The following is a 13,261-nucleotide window of genomic DNA, read 5'->3' as shown; positions in this document are numbered from 1 at the left end:
CCTCATAGTTACTAGAATTGGATGGACAAAGATACTGGGTGACTGTAATATATATAATATATGCATATATAATATAATATAATATAATATATATGGCTGAAATTTGTTTTGTTAAAGTTAGAGAGTTATCATGTCTACAAATATGTACACTTTGCACTTAAAGATATTAAATTCAGAGTAGCTGGACTTTATTAGAGACATAACATATATCACAAATAGAAATTGGAAAATATCATGCAAATACATGAAATTAAGCTAAACTTAAGTGTTCATGAGAAACTAGAAACATTTATTTATAACTTTATCCATAAATCCCTAAACCTTAGAGTAGGCAGATATTTGTAAAAAAAAAAAAAAAACCCATAAAAACAAAACAAAACAGGTATAGCCAAAGTGCTAGTCAGGAGCCAGTTATGCTCAAGAATGAAGGTTATGTAGATAAACATGGAATCAATTCCTTATTTACTCCTGGCAAATACAGATCATGTTAACTTCCTCTACCAAGGCAGCCTTGTGCAAATGCCTGAGGACAGTGAAGAGTAACTCCTCCAGGGTAATGGCATTTGTACAATTTTCTTTTTCTCTACTATGATAAAACAAAACAAAACAAAACAAAAACAAAAAAACAAAAACAAAAACAAAAAAACTAACAAGAGTGACTTTTCTAAAGAAGCATCTGGTACCTTACATTTCAAAGGAACACAATTCACTGGGTCAGGAATTGTAAGATGGCTTGTCACACTGCTTGAACTATCAAGAAACAGATAGATGAATGCTATTGCTTTATTTCTTCTACCTTTTTTTCTTAGTGTGAGTCATAGTTCATGAAATGGTTTCTCTTACATTTAAGGGAGATCTCTTTATGGTAGCCCCATAGTGAAAATAAAATATAGGGTATCCACTATGGAAATTGATGTAGTGTTTCCTCAAAAATATTGATATTAACTTACTTTTTTTGATTCAGCTATGCAGTTCTTGGATGTATCCTACAAGGTAGATACTTCTTTATCTATATTTATTAATGCTCTATTCACAACAAAGAAGGAACAGAAACAGCTTAGACTTATCAGTTGATGAATAAAGTAAATTACACACACACCCACAAACATAAACACACACACATAAGTGTAGTGAAATGTTTGTAGTTGTACATAACTAATTTTAGTGAATTAATGAAGACTCACAAAGATATACTAAGTGTTCTTTCCCACATATGGACCCTAGCTTTGAAATATATATATCAAAGAGCAAGTGACTATGAGGCGAGAGCAGCTTGATTCCCCTGGAACTGGACTTACAGGCCCTTGTAAACTGCCAGAAGTGGTTATTGCAAATCTAACACAGGTCATTAGGAAGAACAGGATAAGGTCTTAATCTCCAAGTCAACTTTTCAGCTCCCTCTCTTTGAATTTTAGATATGATTGTTTAAATTGAAATACCATTGGAATTCATGAGGTAGCAAGAGATCAGTGAGATGAGTGACTAAATTTCAAGACTGGAAAGACATAGTAAATCATGGAAGGTATTAAGTGGCAATTGAGAAGCCATATTAAATGAAGTGGGGATTAGAAGGCAGGGGGCATGAAGTTGAATAGTGAAGGTTAAGTACATCTAAAGAACATTGAAAATTCTATATGGAAACCATAGGAAAAATTTTATTCAGTGCTCTAATTTAATATTGTGATTTTCATTGTTCTGTTCTTCACGAAAGCACCTGTTTCTGCAAGGAGAGGATGTCCATCCCTGCTGATTCCTCCTCTATTCAGTGAACTATAGTTCTCACCGGACAGCACAGATGGTTTCTGGAAAAGTAGTCATCATGTATTATAGACTATTGACAACATGTTGGATGAAAACAACCCTAAAATTAAGAGACTAGGGGACAGTATAGCAAAAGCTATATTGGATGATAAAGAGGTACTGTGACTGAAATGAAGGTTCCACACTCATTCTTTACATTCTGATGACCCTATGTTGGCAATAGCTATGAAATATCATATAGGGACATGCTTAGAATGCAGCTACCAAACCTGACAGCAAACATGATACAACTGTCATAGGTACAGTCAAATACATTCTGTTTAGGTTTAAGCCCAGTTAAATGTAGAACCTATACTTAAATAGGTTAGTCTTGGTGAAAATCTGTGGCATGGGATATTTTGAGATGCAACATGAAAGGTTGATGTTGTCTTTGGTTAGGTGAAAGTACTTTACCTATAACCCCATGTAAATCTCCTCTCCAAAACACAAAAGAACAACCACAAATCACCTCTCTCTCTCTCTCTCTCTCTCTCTTTCCACACACCTAGATTTATACTTTATAATATTGACTTACTGTGTCTAGTAAACACTTTACAGCACACACACACACATATACATGTATATATGTTACATTGTTATTTTATATGTGTGTGTGTTTATGTGTTAAACTGCTCCAAATATTCAATGACAGAAATATGCAAGTATCCCATATTTTGTAGGTATCCTATATTTTGTTCAGGCATGGTATTCACAAAACCCTTTATGGAGAAGAGATGTCTCTAGTGGTTTGCAACTTAACTTGGACCCTAGGTATAACCTAAAATAATCTAAAAGGATGAAAGTAACCACTTGAGTCATGATGATCTTGAGGCTGTTAGCACTTCCTGAAGATAAAGAGTCATATGGTTCTCACCTTCATTCCTGATGTTACTTCTTCTTACCCCCTGGCAGTGTTGTGGCCTTGGGGCTGATTCAATGGACTATATAGGAGGTGGATTATCTACTAGGGTAGGGACTGTGAGAAACAGCCAAGCGTGCAGGACACCTCAGAGATGCCACTGTCTTTCACTCAACCATGCTCCTGTAAGTAACACTTCATGTTCTAAATCAGCTAAGACAGTTCATTGGTGTACATTATTCTCTAGACAATTTACATTTTGTATGCTTTTTTTTCTCTATAGAGTGAATACACTGTTTTTCATGCCTATTCAGGACAAAGAAAATCTATTTAAGCTGGGAAGAACTTTCTAGTCGATGCTATTGAAAGAAAATACACCACATACTCTAGTATCAGAAGTTTATAAAAGAACTAATAATTATAGGAAATATGTAGAGCTATCTAGCGATATTTTGTATTTCTTAATTGACTTTATAGAAAGGGAAGTTTATCACGGTCTAGTGGTAAGAGCAAATGCTTTGCTTACACAACGTTAGATAATCAGGGCATGAAAGGAACAGTCTCAGTCAAATTGCAGAAAATGAGACTTTTGACTGAAATGAGATAATAGATTGTGTATTAAATTTATAGTAACTGTAGAAGGAAGAATGAAACATGTTCTGTTTTCTCAATCTCTTCACTGATATTCTTGACATGAAAGAATTTTATCATTTTTTATTCAATATTTTCTTTAGTTACATTTCAAATGTTATCCTTTTTCCCAGTTTCCACCCTGGAAACCTCCTATCCCATCCCCCTCCCCCAGCTTCTGTGAGAGTGTTCCTCCTCACACCTACCCACTCCCGACTCCATGCCTTGGCATTCCCCTACACTGGGGCATCAAGCCTTCACAAGACCAAGGGCCTCTATTCCCATTGATGCCCAACAAGGCCATCCTTGGCTACATATCTGCTGGAGCCATAGGTACTCTTTGGTTGGTAGTTTAGTCCCTGCGATCTCAGGGTGCAGGGGTCTAGTTGGTTGATATAGTTGTTCTTCTTTCAGCTCCTTCAGTCCTTTCTCTAACTCCTTCATTGGAACCTCATGCTCATCCCAATGGTTAGCTGTGAGCATATGCCTCTGTATTTGTCAGGCTCCAGCAGAGCCTCTCAGGAGGCAGCTATATCAGACTCCTGTCAACAAGAACTTCATGGCATTTGCAATAATATCTTGATATGGTGTCTGTATATGGGATGGATCCCCAGGTGTGGCAGTCTCTGGAGGTCCACTCCTTTAGTCAGTTATCCACACTTTTTCTCTGTATTTTCTCCCTTGAGTAATTTATTTACCCTTCTAAGAAGGACTGAAGAATCCAGCTTTGCCGTTTCTTTTTCTTGAGCTGCATGTGGTCTGTAAATTATATCTTTGGTATCCTGAAATTTTGGGCTATTATCCACTTAACAGTGAATGCATACCATGTGTGTTCTTTTGTGAATGGGTTACCTCACTCAGGATGATATTTGCTACTTCCATTCATTTGCCTAAGAACTTCATGAATTCATTGTTTTTAATAGCTGAGTAGCACTCCATTGTGTAAATGTACCACATTTTCTGACTTCTGGCCATTATAAATAAGGCTGCTATGAACATAGTGGAGCCTGTATAAATGTAAATACACACACACACACACACACACACACACACATATATATATATATATATGTGTGTGTGTGTGTGTGTGTGTGTGTGTGTGTGTGTGTACACACATACACATACCTACATGCATAAAACACATTCTTTTAGCAGGGGCACTTCTGCTGCTGCTGGTGTCAAGCCTCCTTTTATGGGAGAATGTGGCCTGTGTACCTTTAAGCAGCAATGTTACTGATGATGATCCACTATCCATCAAAGGACTGTTTGATCATGCCATGATACTTTCTAAGAATATCAGTGACCTCAACATGGAGGTGCGCAGGATATTTGTAAGTACTTTACTTAAATCTTTGTTTCTATTGTTATTGTTATAAAGCAACCTTCTTGTCAAAGATTATCCTGTACAACAGTTATTGTTATAGGAAACTAAATTTCTAATAAAATACCTTTACATAAATGAATTTAAGCAGCAGTTATAGAAAAGTGAAGAAAGAAAAATGGGATATGCTTCAAGAACTTACAGATTTTTGAAAAATTCAATGAACCTTTGAGTTTTCTCTACTTATTTTTCAGTTTTCTTAAATTTCCACTTTTGGCATAAATATCTAATAAACACAGTTGGCAAGAGGTCTGATTTCTTTCATTTGTTTGCCTGAGGACAGTCTCTTTTAGCTTCTTTAATACACAGCACTACATCCAATTGAGGAGAAATGTATTACAGTGCGTCACATGGAGTGAATGAAACTGATTTAAATGGTGATGATATGACAAGAAAGAAATCCATAAAACAAAACAAAACCAAGCAAAACAAACAAACAAAACCAAAAAGCCCTGAAACATTAGCCTCTCGAATGTTTAAACACTGAGAGAGTCCTTGTTTAAAGACATGCAATCCTTGGAAGTTTGGGTTTGACGAGTAATGGCTCTGTTTCTGAGGGTGGTAGGTTTTTCTGTTCAAGGAAGAAAGAACATACAGGGGTTTCAGCACAGAAATAAACACCCAGAGAATATGTGTCTTTTCCCAATAAGTATTCATTTATGCCACTGTTTAACTCACCACTTTTTCTGTTCTTTTCTTTCATCCTGCCTCAGACCATCAGTGAGATGTCGGCAAAACTTTTAGATAAATTTGTGAGTACATTGCTTACTTCCACCTTCTTGCCATGGCCACCAAAAGCTTTGAGTTAACAACTTTTAATTAATAGAAAATGTCAGTCACAGAAAAGCAGAATAAGAAAGGGACAGCTTTAGATTACCTCGGGATTGCGTGGAAGACAATTTCTAAGGTCCTTTTCCCATTTTTAATTGTTTATTTAAAAAATATGTGCATGTGCATCATAATATTTCAATAACCGTGTCCAGTGAAGAATTCTGATCCCATCATTTTGCTTCTATGGAGCCAGTTAACATATTTACTTAGCACGTTCATGATATCCAATAGAGAAGATGGGCATTGCAGTGAATCAGAAGGAATGCATGCAAAGATTCTAAAGTGTGAAAATTTAAGAGGGGGAGGAGCTAACAGCAACAACACTATATTAGCTTCTCATACACTCCTAAATGCTGGGAATCACACATAGTTTTTATTTAAATCATCTGTAAAGATTTCTGGTGCAAAAGTTTATTCACTGGAATGGCTGGTTTAGAAAAGAAACAGTTTCTATGTTCATGAAGACTGTATGTTCTCTGTTAAAGGTCAGTTAATATCAAGAAGGATATATTATACATGGTTTTAGTGTTGAAGTGGGCATCCATAGAATGTCTCTTTTTTGCAACAAATATGCATTTGTGTTGTCTTTTAGCACACATTTCTTTAATGATTTCCCCTTTTCTGATTCAGCTAAGTTCATCATCATCATCAGACTCCTATGATCAATTTGTAAGTACCACCTTTATTTCCATTTCCCCCCAAAAGCTTTCATGATAATTACAGTACTTGAACTTATAAGAGAAATCAGCAAAGACATATCCAGAGGTACATTGTGATATTTCTCTCTTACATTATCATATATGAAGCCTTCTGGCAGTAAAAAGGAAAGTGAGAATGGGAAAACTTGCAAAAAATTATTTGCTCAATTTCTTATAAATTTATTTACTGTTAATTAAAATTATAATTGTAAACTAAATGTATACTTGCTGTTGTGACTAGGGAAGGCCTCCTATGTCTGAATGTAACTTCGAAGGAGACAGAAAACATTGGCATTTTTCACTTAGTTCACTGAAGATCCCCAAGAAGGTTGAACTGCATTATAGTCAGTTTGTGTAGGAGTTAGAAGCAATCCAAATGGAAACCATATCAAGAGGGAAGAAAACACTAATTTATTTTCAGGAATCCCAATGCTTATATTCCCTTTACAGCTCTCCAGGGCTGGAGTTCATTCAGTAGGGGGGCTGGTTGAGAAGCAAAAATAGACACCCTCCTCCTGATGACTGTTATCTGTTCAAGGTCAGTCAACATAAAGGAGAAAAATGAAAGGCTTCAGTAAAACAATGGGCATGAAGAAAATTTGTCTCTGCACTTGCCACAGATGTGTTATTATTGTGTATTTTCAAATTGGTTTCTCATTCCTCAATCTCTACTGACCCTCTTTCAAATTCCTGGGAACCCATTCAATTTTTACACAGGAATTGATGATCAGTTTTAAATAACAAGCTCTTAATAGTATATTTAAAGTATAAATTTGTAAATGATCTATTGACCAAAAGGTAAGCATCATTTACTCTTTTGTTGCTTTTAAATTTCATTGCTTACTAAAATGATCAGTTTGCTATATCTAAATTTGTCAAACAACACAATTTCAGTCAGGATTTATGATTAACACTGGATGGTGCAGATGATTATATTCACTTATAATAGGAAAAAAACATATTTGGGGAAAATGTAAATGATCTTCATCAATTTGGACTTGCAGGAAACAAGATATTACTAAACATAAATATAATATACCATAATACTGGGCCAAGATTCTAAGGAAAGATGATATCGAGTACATTCTTTTTTAAAATTTTTTATTAGATATTTTCTTCATTTACATTTCAAATGCTATCCCAAAAGTATCCTATACCCTCTCCCCAGCCCTGCTTCCCTACCCACCTAGTCCCACTTCTTGGCCCTGGTGTTCCCCTGTACTGGAACATATAAAGATTGCAAGACCAAGTGGCCTCTCTTCCCAATGATGGCCGACTTGGCCATCTTCTGCTACATATGCAGCTAGAGACATGAGCTCTGGGGGTACTGGTTAGTTCATATTGTTGTTCCACCTATAGGGTTTCAGAACCCTTTAGCTCCTTAGGTAATTTCTCTAGCTCCTCCATTGGGGGCCTTGTGTTCCATCCAATAGATGACTGTGAGCATCCACTTCTGTATTTGCCATGCACTGACATAGCCTCACATGAGACAGCTATATCAGGGTCCTGTCAGCAAAATCTTGCTGGCATATGCAATAGTGTCTGCGTTTGGTGACTGATTATGAGATGCATCCCCGGGTGGGGTATCTCTGGATGGCCCATCTTTTCGTCGAGTACATTCTTTATTTTCTATTTTTTGTTATTTTAAGGCTTCTCTTTATTATAGAATGATTTAGGGAAATAGAAAAATTAATAGAATATTGAATAATTGAATGAGCTGAGGTTTGACAGATGAGAAAAATTAAATTACAGTTAAATTAAAAAGAAAAAATATCAAACTTTCACATCATTATATTCTTCATCTTAGATGTTATGTATGTTTCATCTGTAAAAAGCACACACCTATTGAGTACATTAATATTCTGGTTGTGGATTCATATAAATTTTGACATATGCAGATGCTTGAATTTCTTGGGCATCAGGAGTTACTGACTAAGAATCTCACCTACTGCCACAAATATTCCACCAAAACTCCAGAAGACATGGAAGAAGCCCAAAAAGTTATCTCTGTGAGTCTTTGGCTTGATTTTTCATGTAAGCAGCAGACTAACTTTGCTTTATTATACTGCAGGTTTCAGTAAGTACTGTAATAGATGTGGAAATCATACCTACATGGAAATGGACTAAGAATAAACAAAGAGAAGTGATTTTTAGATACATGATAAATAATAAGGAAATGCTAAGTGATATTGTCACAAGTCCAGAAATTGTCCATTAAGATAATTAAGAAATTGTCCATTTTTAATTTAGTAATATATCTCACTATTACATTTTATTTAATAAATGCAAACACATTTTTGCTCTTTGTATATGACAGTGAATGTGCCTCATTGGTAAATTTCACATTACTGACTACCATGCTCAGTATTCTTAATTCTTCTGTTTCTACTATGTTCTTACATGCCTATTAATGTCTGCATGAATACTTAGCTTCCCTTTATGTCTTAACTGAAAGAACCTGAACATCAGATTGCTTATAAGTACTGTGCAATGCTCCTGAGAATAAGCCATGCCCTCAGTTTTAATGCAAAGGTCCTTTTTTTTTATTAGATATTTTCTTTATTTACATTTCAAATGCTATCCTGAAAGTTCCCTATACCCTCCCCCACCCCTGCTCCCCTACCCATGCACTCCCACTTCTTGGCCCTGACATTGCCCTGTGCTGGGTCATATAAAGTTTGCAAGACCAAGGGGCCTCTCTTCCCAATGATGGCCGACTAGTCCATCTTCTGCTACATATGCAGCTAGAGACACGAGCTCAGGGGGTACTGGTTCTATATATCAGTTCAGCTCCAATTCTAACTATTGTGATCTTTCCCTATGATTCTCTTTCAAAACCTATCACCAAATGAACTGATTTAAATGTCTTGTGATAGTAATTAGGCAAAATGGAGGAAGAAAATATTTTTATATATGTACTCTGTGATTAGGTACTCCACAAAGTGCTGTTTTAACATTTCTGTGATTAGCACTCACAAAATCTAGCTGAGGTAAGGAGACTGAATCACTAAAGGATTTACGGAACTTGTACCTTCCATCAGAACATGTAGGCTCCATTCAATTCAAGTCCTCAGTATTATTTATATGCAGCAATGGTCCCAGTAAGCTATATTGCCAATGCCGTTGAATCTGATTCTTTCCATTATGTATTTTTCACATAACTATCAAAATATCTACAGGTTTCCTCAGAACCCATTTCCCTGTCTCTGTGATAGTTAGAGATTTCAGAACATGAGGTATTTTAAGTCAGGAATTAGTTTTATGTAATATTCTGGAATGCACTGGAAAGTCAACATTCCATTGTTATTTCCATTCATGTTGTTATTAAAGACATTGACACTCCATTGTTTCACTGTTCTTAATTTATATATTCCAACAAATGTTTTACTCTACTAGAGGCAAGAGCAGGGAGTGGCTTCAGGCTGATGAAGCCACATTTAATAATTCCAGATTGTCTTCATGAAGCACTTTTATTAATAACTTAAAATAATCCAGAATATGTATAATTTTGAATAATCTACTTTATTAATGGGATAACTGTGAGTTAAATAAATGTCTTACCACTTGCACTGGGGACATCTATTTACCCTGAATCAGGACACCTACTAAGCCCCAGCAAATTCTTGGGTTCTCATGGACAACTAAAATAATGAAGTATGAAAGAACTTAAAGGGGAGTCTAATGGTACAATTTCATATGGAAAACAAGACATGATCAATTAAATGAAATGGGTAATTGTTAATAGTTATCTATATAAGTTATTTCTTAATGTCACAATGATAATTGTTTATGTTTTATTATTCCATATTATTTTTATTTTCCACAGCCTTTCTACCTTACCATAAAAGTTATAGATTTTATTTAATTCAGCCTGTCTTATAGAAAACCAAAAAACTAATCCTTCTTTATTTCGCTTATTTATGTAATTGCGGAATCCTTGCTGCTCAGCTCCAAGACTATCCAATCTTGATACTCAGTAGAATTCAGGCTTGGAATGAAACTCTTAAAAACCAAATAAGCCTATCTGAAAGTGCACAAGGAATAGACGATGATATCCTCCCTATATATGAAAATATTGAGACAAAAATTGCAGAACTTCTTGAGGACACCAAGAGTATACTCAGCCAGGTGAGTGGTGATTTTACTTTCCACTTTTCTCATTCACAGACGTCACAAGTCCTGCAATGGGTATTAAATTTGAAATCGTCCTTTTGCAAGAGCAATATTTGGTACCCAATGCAGTAGACATTCCCAGAATTAATGGATAACATTAAGATATATCTTTCTCACAGTATACTTTGTACAATACTTATTGCTCTGGGCAGAGTATAATATTACTTTCTGTTTCATTAAACACTCACAACAATTATCCCTCGCCAATCACCATTCATTATCAAGGTCAAACACAAGTCTATTTTATCAAGTATCAAGTCCTGATCCTCCATATTCAGATTCATGAATTATTTTTTATCTGAATTCAATTAAATATAAGAAAATATTTACAAGAGTCTTGATTTTACTTGGAGATGGCTGACAGATTTATAGTACTATGCGCTAGACATGTGAAAATTCATGCCTGTGATTGAAGTTTCATATTGTTTTATGTTTCATTGTGATGACAAGTTTTCCTTTCTTAATTTTTCATTTAAAATACTTTCCATACATTATATTTTAATCATATACTTTCCCTTCCCTAATTCCTCCTGATTCTCCCTAACACCTTATCTAACCAAATCTGGCTCTCCCACTCCATTTTTTCTCCCTCATGAAAGAAGAAAAAGAACAAAACAAAAAAAAAATGAAAATCAAAACAGTCAAAAAATAAGAAAAAGAGAAAAAAATCAGACTAAAATATCCAAAGAAAATAAAATAATCCACCCCATAAGAAAAGCAAAACCTGTGCAATATGTTTTGTGTTGAGCGATTTCTCCTGGGCTTGCGGTCTAACCTGGAGTGTAGTTGGTATAATCAATCATACTATTTGGAGAAAACTGACATTTCCCCCTTTTATCTGATATCATTTGCAAATAACTTTTTTTCTTAGGGCTAGGATTTTGTGTCCATCTCCCGTCCACAGTGCTGGGATTTTGTCTGGTTTGAACTTGTGCAGGTCTTGTGCATGCTATCAAAGTCCGATTTTATGCATGGATCAGACCTGTAGTATCAGTGAAGATGCTGGTTCCCTGGGCTCACCTACCACCTATGACTCTGACATGTTTTGATCTCTTCTTTCATGCTGATACTGGATGCTTAGTGTATGTGTGTGAGTGTGTGTTGCGCAGGGGGGGGGGGGGATAATGAAGAGATCCTATTTATATCTGAGTGGTCCAGAGTCTTACTCTCTGCACATTGTTCAGTCCTGGATCTCCTTGTTAATTGCTATCTACTGTCAGAAGAAACTTCTCTGATAAGCCTTGAGAGATACTCCTAGCTATGGTCATCACAATATTTTATTGCTATGTGCATTTAGCCAAATAGTAGTTGGTTTTCCCCTAGACAAGTAACTTATCTAGTCTTACATTCCAGGACTCATCAACACTGTCAGGCAAGAGTCCTAGCTAATAAGCTGGTTTTTAGATCCAATCAAGAGTGGAGGGTTGGGGCAAAAAAATTTTTGGAACTATGGATCAGTATATCTTCCAGGCAGTTATTCTCTAATACAGAAACATGTCTGAAAGAAGTGTCAGTCTTATTATTTCTCTAAAAGTAATTTAATATCTAGAAAAGAAAAGAAAATACAAGCTATAAGAATAACAGACTGATTATCATTTTTGTCATTAGGTTTATGGAACAACAGAAAATGTGGATGATTACACACTCTGGTCTGGTCTTGAAGACCTTCAATCATCTGACGAAGAATCTCGATTTTTGGCTCTTTGCAAATTATCCTATTGTTTGCATGTTGATATCCACACAGCTAAACTTTATCTCGAGTTCTTGAGGTGTGTGGTGCTTGTTAACAGTGACAGTTGCTTATCCTCCAAAACTGGAAATGATTCATGATGCTGTATTATTTTAAAATAGTCTTATTTTTAATTCATTGTAAAGATGAGCATGAGTAAAATGGGTATCTTTTAAAAGAAAAATAAACATTGTGTGTTTAACAAAGTTTTAAAAATTGCTGATAACTTTCATTTATTTAGTATTAAATGTATTAGTACATTTAAAAGGCTTGATTGACAAATGGATTAATCCTCAACTTACTTTAAAATCATAGTAAAGTAATATATTGTTGATATAGTTATTAGAATAAGAGAATAAGTTAAAACTAAAAACTAAACATATTTCCATTTTATTAGGTGAGACTATTGGGATACCTCAATATAGTTCTTGAGTTTAATAGACCCTGTCGTGTTACCCTATGCCATATTCACCTATCAGAGCCCGCAGCATCAGCGCATGGTGACCTCTGATTTAGCTTTTCATGTGTTCTCTCTTATCCCTAAGTTGCCTGCACTCAAAAGAATCCCTCAGAGAGGACCCAATGGTACCAGGCTCAGTTGTCCAATCTAGTGTTATGAGTCCTTCCCATGCCTTCCAAATCTTCAGATTTGGGACATGATTCAGATCCTGTGTTAATGATCAGCTCCTTCTGTCCGCCATTATATTCTGTCCAGTTATAGCCAGGTTGGCACACCGTGTCTTTTGGCCTATTCTAGTGAATACCTACTCTTGTCCCTAAACTTCCTACACTAACCCAAATACACAATTTTAATAGTCCAGAAAAATTCCTAACTGCATTTTAAAATGTATCCATATACTCAGGTAAAATATAGTTCTTACCCCTTCTCAAAGAAATTCCCAATCTCAAATTTCCTAGTACTTGTATATTAGCTGCAGCTCTCATACATTATCAGAGGATTTCCTTTGTGAAGTGCATAGTGATAAAGGCAGAAACTCGCAAATAATAAAATGGCAGAGAACAAGAATTAGTGGGATGCTAACCCACCAAAAGGATATATCACACCAAACCCAACTTTGAGGAACTACTTTGAAAAGCAGAGCAGGGAAAATGTTAGGGAGAGAGAGAGAGAGAGAGAGAGAGAGAGAGAGAGAGAGAGA

General features: G+C 35.6%; 1 protein-coding gene across 2 annotated transcripts; it reads left to right on the top strand.

The window, feature by feature from the left end:
• The first annotated feature begins 2,777 nt into the window (after nucleotides 1-2,777).
• On the top strand, nucleotides 2,778-12,319 carry LOC110333745 (prolactin-7A1). Of its 2 annotated transcripts, none has more exons than XM_021215429.1 (7): nucleotides 2,778-2,844; nucleotides 4,445-4,620; nucleotides 5,384-5,422; nucleotides 6,132-6,170; nucleotides 8,098-8,208; nucleotides 10,148-10,327; nucleotides 11,981-12,319. In XM_021215429.1, the coding sequence occupies exons 1-7, from the start codon at nucleotides 2,814-2,816 to the stop codon at nucleotides 12,200-12,202; spliced, it is 798 nt and encodes a 265-aa protein (XP_021071088.1). In that variant the 5' UTR covers nucleotides 2,778-2,813; the 3' UTR covers nucleotides 12,203-12,319. The 2 variants fall into 2 exon arrangements, with proteins under 2 accessions (XP_021071088.1, XP_021071087.1); XM_021215428.1 differs by having other exon boundaries at nucleotides 4,442-4,620.
• The last annotated feature ends 942 nt before the right edge of the window (nucleotides 12,320-13,261 follow it).

The sequence above is a fragment of the Mus pahari genome, chromosome 16, assembly GCF_900095145.1.
Source record: "Mus pahari chromosome 16, PAHARI_EIJ_v1.1, whole genome shotgun sequence".
In the NCBI taxonomy this organism is placed as follows: Eukaryota; Metazoa; Chordata; class Mammalia; order Rodentia; family Muridae; genus Mus; species Mus pahari.
The sequence above is the reverse complement of the archived record's forward strand: the minus strand, read 5'-3'. Positions and strand labels throughout refer to the sequence as shown.